This window comes from Pelophylax lessonae, assembly GCF_965119305.1.
Source record: "Pelophylax lessonae genome assembly, chromosome: 12".
In the NCBI taxonomy this organism is placed as follows: Eukaryota; Metazoa; Chordata; class Amphibia; order Anura; family Ranidae; genus Pelophylax; species Pelophylax lessonae.
In genome coordinates, this window is record NC_138779.1 from 30,378,826 (window position 1) to 30,392,133 (window position 13,308).

The window sequence follows — 13,308 nt, forward strand, 5'->3', positions numbered from 1 at the left end:
AGGAAATAATGTTTCTAGGGGCGTTCTGTACACAGAACACACCTCCAGGGAGCCATACTGCATTTAGAAAAAAAAAAAAAAATCACAGCAGCTGCAGATTGAAAAGCAAAAGATAATTTTAATAACATTCAATTACAATATGACTTGTGTTGCAAATGTACCGTATATGCTATATTAATATTTTTTTTTTCCCACATAAAATTGGAGAAGGTTATAACAGATACATTGATCCAGCTTGGACCAATGTAACTATGTATATGACATACCTAGCTGATGCCCCTGGAAGCTAGAAATCACAAAAGTAGACCGCTACTCCAGTGATCTCCACTTGCTCTTGGGTTCTATGCCACTCTAAATGTAAATACAGCAGGTCGGCCACGCGGCACAGGCGTCATTCAGAGGATACTTTGCATTTTCTGGATGAACGAAAAGCATTCCGTGATTGGATTAGATGGAGAGGCGTGGCAATGATGTCACACTCTTCACCTCATCCAGAGAATGCTTTGCATTATTTCAGAAAATGCAAAACATTCTCTGAAATGATGCACTTGTTAAGCGACCAACCACCTGTATTCGGAGTGCATCAGGCCGGCCACTCAGCATAGGAATTGAAAGCAAGTGGAGATTACTGGAGTAGCGGTGTCTACTTCAGTGATTTCCAACTTCCAGGGGCATTGGTCAAGTATGGTGTGTGTGTATGTGTATATATATATATATATATATACACATACACTTTACAAAATTAAAAGGGAAAGTGGAGTTATTATACTCAAGACAGGAGGGTAACGAGGGTTTCCCGCTTGTGATATCTATTTTCAATAATTTAATCTTACAACCTCTAGAATGTTTGTCATAGTCAAACTATCTGCTCGACTTGCATCCTACTAAATAAAACACACCAGGACACAAGGCTGTATATTAGGCATCTGTCTCTTTAATAACATTATTTTACAATATACCCAAAAGTTGATAAAACCCTCAAAAAAATACTACATCAGTAACCATTATGTACAATTTTAAAAAGGAATATTACAGCTTTTCTTTTTTCTTTTTATTTTTTAGGAAAATAAAGATATTTTTTTTTCTGTGAAAAGAAATAACACTTTATACTTGAAAAAAAAAAAACAGAAAATAGGTGAATAGATGTAAAGTTTTCAGCAGAACTCCAAGCTGATACTACTGTGTGTACAGAGGAGTTTGAGTGGGTTGTACAGAGAATATTGAGGTCACAGTCACATGGGAGGGCTAAGGACATGCAATATATATATATATATATATATACACATTAACGGCAAGGGATTTACACCAACATTTACCCAGTCACATAGGTCAGGATGCTGAGACGGGGAGGGAAAATAACTTTCTACTGATAGCAACGCAAGTGTTTTATGTAAATGAGGCTCATTGTAAAGTCATAAGTGCTACATAAAGACCAAATCTGAAGCTTCACTCCTCCCGATACTTGAAGTGATTGTGCCAGAACTGAATGAGAAGATACAAAGTCACCGGCTCTCCAGATAAATTTATATCACATATTTTAAAGACAACAGCATACAGAATACCAGTTTCAGGGTTTTGCAGGGTCCCTTTCTCAAGTGTACATAGTGTGACCATTATGTCTATTACTAGGTCACCTTGAGACAGGGACCATGCAAGACCCTGAAAAAGGTGGCATTCTTTGCCCTATATGATAAGGTCTTCACAATAAATACATTATATATGCATTTGGAGTGCAGATGACCTCGTATCTCGTGATATAAGTGCTCCAAACATGCAGTATGTATCTCTCCAGGTCCCAGCATGCTTTGCAAGACTAAATACAAATGAAAGTAGAACATTCATGGAATACCTCTTAGATTTATTTTTTCTTTTTTTTAAGTTTGTGCGGAAGGGTTGTAGCCTTTGCCAGATTTTAATGGCAGGATGGAGCCTCCATTTCCATCAACACTGTGGGAAATCTAAAATTGGTCAGTTGTCACCAGAACAGAATGCAAAGGGTCATTTTCCAGTGGCGATACCTGCCATAGTCGGGGGGATTCAATAAACCCCTACCAACACTTTTCTGGAACTAATCCCTGCCAGCCCAATGCATTATCTTTACCGGCCCATTCAGATAGTTCCTAATGACACCTTTTACAAAGTGGCCCTATTAATGCACCAAATTCAAAAATAATTACCAGTCTGTAGATAATTTAGGTAATTAGGACCTATTCTAAAATAGCGTACAGAGACAGGCACAATGCCTGTCTCTGTATGCTGTGTAGCAGAGCAGCATATTTACCACCCCTATCCTGGCCTAGGTTAAGAGCACAGTTGGATCTTACAGCTGACAACCTCCTAGCAATCAGTAATGGTGTAGTAAGCAAAGCCTGATAGGGGAGCGGAGACACTAGTCCCCCCATCAGGTTTGCCCTCTCCTTTTCATCGACAGGTAGGCAGATTCTGTAGCTAAGCTGTCTCTTGGCTAAGGACTGGACCTGATGGGGGACCAGTGTTTGTGAATCCCCCATCAAGCTCCTCCCCTGCAGAGACAAAATGGCTGCTGTGCGCCTCTACAGGCAGTGCCTGTCCCAGATTTAAGTACTCATCTATACCAGGTACCCGCATGGATATTTGTCATGTAGAGGCCCCTTGGAATTCTAAAGAGCATCTTTGACATTTTAGGAATTCCTCTCAGTATCTGTATTAGTGATTGACCGATATTGTTTTTTTAATGCCGATACTTTGGTTATCGGCCGATATTTTCAGACATGTAAAAAAACATTTTTTCAGGTACTCCTTGTGGAGATCTAAAAGACCCCAAACCCCTCCTCGGCACTGAAAAGCATTCAAAACGCCAAGTTTGGCTGTTTTGAATGCTGTCATTTTTAGGAATTTGACGCCGAGTACCCAGAAGTGATGTCATGACATCACTTCCGGGGTTTTTTACATGGAGACCGGCGCATGCGCACTTGCGGCAGGGATACCAGCTTTCACGGGGACACATCTTCATGCCACACCGGGTCTTCTCTTCGGCGGCGGTGGAGGTAGGATTCCCGGGTCTCACGGTGGGACAGGAGACCCAGACAAGCCATGGGAGGGGAGACATCCCCTCCCTCTCCTTGAAATTTATTTATTTCAGGTACTTAGATAGTTCTGTCAATTTACGCAGCGCTTTACATAATGACAGCCGAGCGGCTTCTCAGCCACATCGGTTGTCATTACAAGTCAGCCGACCGTTGGCTATGGACGCCGGTACCGGGGTGATGCCTCTAACTGCAGGCATCACTCCAGTACAAGCACTTTCCCTAAATATCAGCAATATCAGCAACCTCAGGGGCCGATTCCGATATATCGGGGAAAGTGCATTATCAGCCACCGATATATTGGTGTTGCCGATAATCGGTCGATCTCTAATCTGTATCCCCATTTGTGAGATTTCCCAGGAAAGTGAAGGTTAACCACTCTAAGGCATAGCAATAAAACTCAACAAAAGTTTTAAACCCTTCCAAAATATCCTGAAATAGAAAAAAACAAATCTGTTTAGCATCATAATTATTTAATAAATTTAGTGGTCTGGAATGGACAGATATGAAAACCCAGCGCTCGTCTGTTTGCGTTGTGTGAGGTGTCAATTACAAATCAGCCGCCTCATTTTTAAAATGCATCCATTTCCATAACAAGTCAAAGTATATTGAATATCCTAATTAAGACAGGAATTTCATTCTACTTTTTCTCTGCGACTGTCTGTATTGGATTAGTTGCTATATTGCGTCACCACTTCCCAGTTTAATTCTAAGACGATTAATCAAAGCTGCTAAAGCAAAACTTTACAGAGGGCGGTGTTTGTTGCTGAAAAACATCTGTTACTGGTTTAACTGTGTTGTTGACGAGAGTCTAAAAACCTAAATGCTGACCCTTTTAGAAAACGAAACAAACATTAGCAAGCCTGTCGGCCTAATAAAATACCTCACATAAATAAGAATACAATAAAACAAGACACTTAAAACAGCGTCAGTAAAGTAAATTACAAAACAGCAGCCAGAGGGAAAGCTGCAAAGCGAAAACGGGTCAGATTAAACAAAAATAATAAGAAAGCAAAATGAAATGAACATCCCCCCAACCACCAATCAGATTTCAGCACCAGAAAGACAGCAAAACCTGATTAGTTTCTGCAGGCAACACCTGTTTCCAGCTCTTTTGCAGTATAAACCAGCCTGTGCTTTCCTACTAAATTGGAAGTTGAGTGACAGTTGCATTATTTTAACACATTGGAGAAAGAGTGAATGGTGCCCAGGATTGAGGTGTAATCATTCTATGGAAAATAAAAAAAATTAGGCAAATAATCCAGAGAAATTAATCTTAGAAGCCTTAGAATAAAAACACGCTAAAATTGTAGTGTGGAAAATGTGCAAAAAAAGTATTTACATGAAAAAAAGTTTCACCTTTCAGACAACAGAAAACATCGCCCTCTGCTGCTCTGGAGTAATCACTTCCTTTAGAGCAACAAATAAACCTCCAGGAAACATCCAAACACTCAGCACTGTATATAACCAATATGTTCCTTGTACTAATTGTAGAATGGAATATTTTCTGTTGATAGAATTTATTGCCAAAATATCATCAGGCTCAATAATTTAATGGAGATGGTGGTTTTGCTGTCAAAAACAGGGAATTTGTCAATTTAATGCTTGGGGGCGGGGGGGGGGGGTGCTGTTCTATGGGCTGAACCAACACTTGCATTATAATGTAAGAGACTTTGTCACTAAAATAAAAATGTAAACTAATAAATTTCCTGTAAAGGAGACATCAAATACTCTCCTGTCATTCCACTGTAAGGCTACGGTCACATCCGTGCATGACGGAACACATGCAGAATCTGCACCATTCATTTTTAATGGCACCCACCATGCATCTGCTACCACACAGTTCTTGTGCATGCCAAAACACATGATGCTGCAATTTTGCAAAAGGGTCGGGGATTCCTGCTGCATGTTTTTGGTGTGTGGGGTGGTCACTGAAATGAATAGGCTACCTATATGCGACGCACAGAAATGTGTGTGCGCTCCGTCAAACCTACATGGTGTGAACGGCGGCTAAAGAAGGGGTACTGCTACCCAAAGAATCTTTAGAGGCTGGCACACTTCTGGTAGTGTTGGATCCTCTGTGATTCTTCTAATTGGTCCACATCACTGCAGTGCTGTAATTGCCCGCAGACTGAACCACTGAGTTCAGGGGGGAACAAAGAAATCAGACACTCCCAGAAGTGTCAGATTCTGAGCAGTCGATTTTCTAAACTGCAGCAGAGATCAGTAATTCGGGAGGTCTGTGTATCTACTCTCTTTGTAGGGGGATACTTCAGTTTACATTTTCTTTTAGTGACAGAGTGGCTTCAAGGAGGAATAAGTGCAAAGCCATCTATCATGACTAGGTCTGTCAGTATTAAAGTGCAAGCTCACCTTTTTACATATAAAAAAAAAAAAAAGTGAACACCATCATACAGCCTACCAGTGCTCACTGCACTTGCTTCATGGGTGATTAGCTTTTGTTGCCCACACAGCTGGTACAGGGCTCCGGGATTTGGAAAAAACTGCTTCTTCTTCTTTCATTAGCCCATGCTGGGGTGGATCAGAGCAATTCTGATTGATCATATCAAATCAGAAATGCTCTAATCAATCCCAAAAGACGACTGTGGCTTTCAGACCCCTTGACCGAGTGGGCAGGCAGTGAAAGCTAATTATCCACTGAGGTAAGTGCAGCCAGGACTGGGAGGGTCGGGAAGAATAGGAATGTATAGTGTTCACCTTTTCATTTTTTTGTGAAAGGTCAACTTACACTTTATTCATCATCAGACTGGGGAAACATGGCAAAAAAAAAAAAAAAATTCTACCTAAAATATACATGTGGCATAGGGGTTTATTTACTAAAGCTGGAGAAAGCAAAATCAGTCTCACTTCTGCATAGAAACCAATCAGCTTCCAGGTGTTATTGCCAAAGCTAAAGCCCCGTACACATGAGTAGAAATTCGGCCGGGAAATTCCGTCCGACGTCCGATCTGCCGATTTTCGGCTTGTTAGTATGGTGCTTTCGACAGCCGACTCCGACTTTTCGGCCAAAAAAATCCTGGTGTGCAGGCTATATAATTTTTGTCGACCATCAAAACGCGTCCGATTTTCATCTCATTAGTACAGATTTCGATGGGGAAAAATCTTATGAGCAAGACTAGGCATGCTCAGAGATGAAAGAACACAAAGAAAGCAATCCAAAATTCTGTCGTACGGGAAAATTTGTGTGCAGTTTAGAGCACATTCCAACCAACAAAACACAACTCTGGACAAAAGACGGACGACCGGTCGGCGGAAATTCGTTGCGTGTGTACGAGGCTTTAATTGAACAAACTAAGGTGAGAAGCTGATTGGTTTCTCTGCAGAAGTGAGACTGATTTTGCATTCTCCAGCATTAGTAAATAAACCCCATGGGGGGGGACCAAGTAGCATTACAGTGACCGTATCACTGCCATTGCCACAAACAGTTTGGAACGGCTTGGTGCAGGACAAAGTGCTGCAAGCATCATCTGTAAATATTCCGCCGGTCACCCTTTAGGAAACTAGATCATAAATTATAAAAATGATTTGATAGACAATGTTTTCAGAGATGGAAAAAAAAAAAAAAGTTGCAAATGCAAAATATACAAAAGCCTGTACAAAAGCGAGATTAGAACAGTCAATTAGTGCATAAGTAATATTAAATATATATATATTTATATAATTTAATCATATAATACAGACAGAGTAAGGACTAAAGTGCTTTTCTCTGCCATTTTCAAATGACCTCCTTCCTGTGACACGTAGCGGTTATGCCAGCATTACAGGAGAAAAATAAAAGTCTCATACCACATTGTATGTCTGTGTACAGACATCTCTGATTAAATTGTAAGCGTACTTATAAACAAAAAAACATGAAAATTCTAAATGTGGAGTGACAGCTTCGCCAGGACTAAATCAACAGGCCGGTAAGTTATGGCCGAAATTTGTTTGGGGGGGGGGGGGCGCAGGCTTCTACTAGGACAATGGTATTTACAGGGTTTTTAATGCCCCTTCTCCTTCAGAAACATTAATAGTTCCCAGTTAGGAGGAGGCACTGTATGTATCAACTGAAAATATCCCATAATTCCTTCTAGATTTTTTTTTTATAATAAATAGGAAACAACTATTTCCCAGGTTAATTTATATTTTGTACACAAATTATAAATAGAGTTTATAAATGTAAAAAAAATAATAACAGATTAATAAAACCCATGAAGGATAGCACTGTAAAACAAAAAGTACACTTATTCTTTCTCCCCCCCCCCCCTGACCTAAATGGATCCTTCTATGGGGCTCATCTACCTCCAGCTGCCAGGACAGAGAGGACCAGTGACTGCTGGATGTACGCAAAGAAAAAAGGCTGCCGTCATTGGATTTATATATGTATATCTGTGGATGGTGGTTAGGTCGGGTCAGGGGGAAAAGAGCAAAAATAAGTGAACTTTGTATTAAAGTTCACTTTTTCTTTAATGTGGAGATAGCGGTGGTTTTGAGGGCTGAGCCCAGTGTAAGAGTACAGCGAAGCACTAGGTACAGGAGGTGAAACCACTGAAAATAGCTACATTGGTTTGTAGTGCCCAACTGACCCGAAAGTGGCAAAGCACACAAAATGGCCCCCCCACAGCGTAGTGTGAAAAGCATTTTCTTACACCTCCCTATCAGGTATGAACGACCAACATCCCATCAATAATTCAGGAATTACAAGTCCCAGCAAAACCGGCCTTCAGATGTCTGGACGCGCTGAGATTTGCAGTTCTTCAGCAGCTGAAGTCTCACAGGTCGCCCAACATTGAAATACCTACACATTGTCTAAATGGTGACGAGCCGTTGTGTCACAGAGCGGGAGACAGTCACTTCCTGTTCAGGCCTCTTGTGTCAGCGATTGCTGTGGGAGATCATTGAGTGAGTTTTCTAACGTCCAACTTTTGTTCTCATCACAGTTCTGAGAGTCATTAGAGGAGGTGTCAGGAGACTGGGACAAGATGGCGTCATCTTCCTTTACACAGATGTCAGAATCTCCTGAAAAAAAAAAAAAAAAGATGTCCTCACGGTTATAATGAACTGCATAATAGCAATCGCAATAAAAATTCATAGAACAGCCATTTTGCTTCACCATTTCACATGGCTAAGTGATTGTAATAGCTCACTTTAAAAAAAAAAATTAAAATAACAAACATGTTGGCGGTTATTCTAGTCTGCATCTCCCCAAGGTAATACTTAAAATCTGCCCTGTTAGTGCGCCCTGAGGACTGGAGTTGAGAAACACTGGTTTATATCATTGGCGAGACTTCCCTCACCATGAGTGGCGGAGTTACTGTTATAAAAGCCATGCAGAGTTTTATTGGGGTGCACGCTTGAGTTGTAAATGACGTATGACCCCTTAATGAATTTACATGTTATCTTATTAACAGCTATACCTGACTCTCAGGAATTTTTTGCTATAATGTATAACATTGTTCTAAATAAAGATTATTTAGAGCAGCCCAGATCCTCCTCTTCTCGGGTACCCCGCTGACAATCTTGGTTCCAACACCCCCCCCTCCCCGAGTGCCTCCATAACATGCCGCTTGCTATGGGGGCACTCATGCAGGCTCTCTCCTGAGCCAGGTCTGTGAATCCATTGACACACTGCACCACAGAGAATGGCTTGGCACCACCCTTCAACTGGCTGTGATTGACAGCAGCAGGAGGCAACAGTTCCCTCTGTCTCTGATACAGTTAGGAGAGAGAGAGAGCCAAAAGAGCCTCTGGTCACGTGCACATCACTGGATTGAGATCGGGCTCAGGTAAGTATAAGATGGGGAGTGGCGTGCAGAAGTTTTTTTACCTTAAAGTATAACTAAAAGGAAAAAACTTTTTTTTTAGTTTTGGATAGAGTACTATTTGCACGGTTTACCATTATTGAAAGTAAAAGAAAATCCCCAAATTTTGGGTTGCCCCAGAAAAGTAATAAAGGGGAAATGTTCCAACGGGGACACTAGTTCTGGTGACCTGGGGGTCCCCAAAGAATTCCCCTAATTTGCAGGGATTTCTTCTCCCTTCCTGTTTGGCTATGGGACAGGAAGTGAAAGGAAATCCCCGCAATGGGAAACAGATGGAGAAAATGAATCTAACCGGGGTTACTACCATCCCTTGCATTATCCAAAATGAAAATAGAAATTCTGCCTATAGTTCTACTTTAATGCGAAGAATGCATTTATCTTCAAACATGTCCTTATGTCCAGGCCCAGACCAGCTGTCCTGATGTCTGGAAATAAAAAAAGGACTGTGCTGGAGTCTCAGAGGTGCCCATCAAAAAAAAAAAAAAAAAGTATAAAAAATATATACACATACATAGGCGGTTAACATCTATATTTTTTTGGGAGAGGAGAAGCTAGAAGAAGCGAGGACTTTTGTCATCTTTTTATTGCTTTCTGTGTTGGGGAGATTTCCCTGTCCTCCCCGTTTCAGAGATAAAGCAGGAAGGAAATCAAAGAAAAGGGGAGTTTCCTCCTGCATTGGAACAGGTGTCCCTATGATGGTGATGGGAGATTTCATCTCGCCTCCTGCTCTGGAAAGAACTGTAAACTTTTAAATTACCCTTTACTTTCTGTTCCTGTGGAAATGGTCCAAGACAGGAATTAAGGGGGAGCCCAGACACAGCCAACAATAAAAACCTGGCAGGTGCTAACCATTCTCGACTTTAAACCCCCATGCTTACTTCCGTACTCAATGGGCATATCTTAGTGAAGTCTAATCTCTATATTTTACCTTAATTGGCGAGAAGTGTCTGTATGCCTCCTGTGTCCAAGTCTTATTATTCACTTTTTTTTTTTTTAGAAATTTTATAATTGTTGTTATACAGAAATAACAAAAGGGTGGGGGGGGGGTAACCATAGTTAAAATCGTATGTCTAAAAAAAGAAAAAAAAGCAAGGGAAATTTCAAGACAGACATTGACATACTGTAGATGAGACACAGTGGGATGGTGGTATAATAGAATTGGGTTGGGGGAATAAAATGGATATTCTCCATACAGGCGGTCCCTGGTTATGAACAAGATAGGGTCTGTAGGGTTGTTCTTAAGTTGAATTTGTTTGTAAGTCGGAACAGGAACATTTTTTAAGTATAACTTCAGCCAAAATAATATTTTTTAAGTTTTTTGGATAGCACAGGGAAGGGTTAACACCCCTGTATCATTTGTTTTGTTGTCTGTGGCCCTGTTCAGAAGATTTCACCTCACTTTCTGTCCCTATGACAATTGGATTTCGAAAATGTTGGGTTGTTGTGGAAACAAGGATTAGTGATAAAGCTTCAGTGGAGACACCTGTTTCCCATGAGAACTCTTCCAGGAGTAAATTTCCCTTCTTAGGGGGAGATTTCTCCTCACTTCCTGTTGTCTCCCTTCCGTTTGTAAGTCGGATGTTTGTAACCCGGGGACCGCCTGTATGCAAACCATGTGGAGACTTTTGCGACATTAGCTGATAAAATGGTTGGGGCAAAGCGATACTGCATTGCCACTTATGATGGTTTGGGGATAGAGAGATATTGCAAGCACGGCAATAATGCCATGGGGTTACGATACCCTTTGTGCTATGGGCTCAAAGTCTCTTCATGGCCTAGACATTTGGGATCGGCAAGTATCAGTTTGTTTAACGAGTAGCTAATAGACCTTGGTCTTGTAAAATTTGCTAAAGGCGCCTTCATAGGATCATTTGTTCCTGGTTGCCGCATCCTATTTATGTCTTTATAAAGCATTCCTTAATAGAAGGTGAAGGGGGTGACCTGCCTCCACCTTAGGCATTTGTTGTATCCTAGCCATAGTATTTGTTCCTAGACTGAACACATTTTCCATGTTTCTATTAGTGGGCTTACCTTGAATCTCTTCCAGTCCATCCTGACTTGATAAACAGGGTGATGATGGCTTTTCTTTTATGTCCTCCTCAGGCTGTGTCCCGTACTCGGCCTCAGGAGAGGACAGGATCATGGGTACTGCTTCTTGTAGTAGTTGCTTTGTTTCCTGGTTCTCTTGCAATGGTGTCCTAGCTACACCGTTTCCACTGTATGAGCTGCTTGTTGTTTTGCTGAAACATCTGCCATTAAAGAGCAATACAACAAATCATTTTTTTAGATTTATATGATAGATCACAGAGGTTGATTTACTAAAACTGTAGAGTGCAAAATCTGGTGCAGCTGTTTGAACAAGCTGAAGTTAGAAGCTGATTGGCTACCACAGTTACGTTTTGCCAAAAAAAAAAAAAACGTAAGCGGATTGGTTTCTATTATTAGGGATCGACCAATTATCGGTAAAGCCGATATATCGAGAGCCAATATGCACTTTGCCCGATATATCGGAATCGGCCCCGGAGGGTACCGATATTTCAGGAAAGTGCTTGTACCGGAGTGATGGCTGCAGCTAGAGGCATCACCCCAGTACCCCGGCGTCCATAGCCGATGGTCAGCTGTCTTGTAATGACAACCAATGTGGCTGAGAAGCCGCTCGGCTGTCATTACAAGAAGCGGGAGGGGACGTGACATAACATCACTTCCAGAAGTTCCGGGTACTGGCGCCAGATTAAAAAAAATGACAGCATTCAAAACAGCCAAACTTGGCCGATATGCACTTTCCTCGATATATCGGAATCAGCCTTTTGATTTACCGATATTGCCGATATTTCGGGAAAGTGCATGTACCGGGGTGATGCCTGCAGCTAGAGGCATCACCATCATAGTACCGGTGTCCATAGCCGACGGTCGGCTGTCTTGTAATGAAAACCGATGTGGCTGAGAAGCCGCTCGGCTGTCATTACAAGGAGCGGGAGGGGACGTCTCCCGCCGCCTTCCACGGCTTGCCTGGGGCTCCTTTCCCACCGGTAGACACAGGCAACCAGCCTGCATGGCCGCCGTCTGCCCGGGTCCCCATCTGCACCGCTGCCGTCTGACCAGGTCTCCATTTCTTTGAATTCGGCGCCGCCGAGTACCCGGAAGTGATGTCATGAAATGACATCACTTCTGGGTACTGGCGGCGCCGAATTAAAAAACGTACAGCATTTAAAACAGCCAAATTTGGCGTTGTGAATGCTTTTAAGTGCAGAGGAGGGGTTTGGGGTCTTTTAGACCCCCAGATCCCTCCACAAGAGTAACGGTCAGGTAAAAAAAAAATTATTTTTTAAATGTATGAAAATATCGCCCAATTATCAGCTGATACCGATATGCAATGGCCAAAATATCGGTATCTGTTGATCACTAGTTTCTATGCATAGCTGCACCAGATTTTGCACTCTCCAGTTTTAGTAAATCAACCCCACTGTCTAGACGTAGATGAGGATATAGTAAAGTGACCAAGGTTCAGGTTATATTGTATATATTTTCATTGTTAGAGAACAGTGTCCCCTTACTAGCTACATACACTGGCAAGACAACCTTGTTAATGCACAGACAACCACTTCTATGTAACTACATAGAAGACTCACTGACATACCTGTTGTTGTTGCAGCAGTTTCGGCAGTTGATACACTCCGAGGGATCTGTCTGGGGTATGGCAGTATAAAGAATGCCCCCCTGTAATACAAAAGCAAATATGATTGTTAAGTATTTTTTAAATCATTTTAGGTGTAGCACTAGAAAGAAATACTTTTCTAGGTAGAGAGATATATACAATTGTGTTTAAAGTAAATAGCAGTGTGTTTCAAAAAGGAGTATAGCTCAAAATCCTTAGAATAGCTCTTATTTCCATACACGAAAATACAGCGGGAACACTGCACAGTCTATTCCAAATCAAAACATGAAGAAAAATGTTACAAATTTGTTATTACTTTACAGAAGGTGAAGAAAAAGGAATATTAGACGTTTCCAAGAAATAGCAGTGTCTGCATTTTTCTTTACAAACTAAAACATTTACCGAAAGAGGTTTGCAGATTTAGCTTTCCTGTGAATCACTGAACATTTAGTTGTATAACCACCGTTTCTGAGAACTGCTTCACATCTGTGTTACATGGAGTCCACCAATTTCTGACACCTGTGATCAGGTATTCCAGTCCAGGACGATTGCATTACATTCCACAATTCCTCTGCATTTCTTGAATTTATCTCAGAAACAGCATTTTTTTTATGTCACCCTACAAATTTTCTATTGAATTTGGGTCCGGGGATTGGGCCGGCCCCTCCATAACATTATTCTGGTTGGTCTGGAACCAAGAAGCTGCTTGCTTAGTGGTGTGTTTGGGGTCATTGTCATTTTAAGGGCATTTCCTCTTCAGCATAAG

General features: G+C 41.5%; 1 protein-coding gene across 3 annotated transcripts in view; it reads right to left on the reverse strand.

Moving 5' to 3' along the window:
• Window positions 1-7,900: 7,900 nt before the first annotated feature.
• Window positions 7,901-13,308, reverse strand: part of CDON (cell adhesion associated, oncogene regulated) — a 208,747-nt gene continuing 203,339 nt past the window's right edge. For all 3 annotated transcript variants that reach the window (XM_082273421.1, XM_082273423.1, XM_082273422.1), the window contains 3 exons: window positions 12,525-12,604; window positions 10,919-11,136; window positions 7,901-8,084 (listed from right to left, as the gene is read on the reverse strand). In XM_082273421.1, coding sequence (XP_082129547.1) covers window positions 7,927-8,084; window positions 10,919-11,136; window positions 12,525-12,604 — 456 coding nt within the window. In that variant the 3' untranslated portion in view covers window positions 7,901-7,926. The remainder of the gene's footprint in view (window positions 8,085-10,918; window positions 11,137-12,524; window positions 12,605-13,308) is intronic.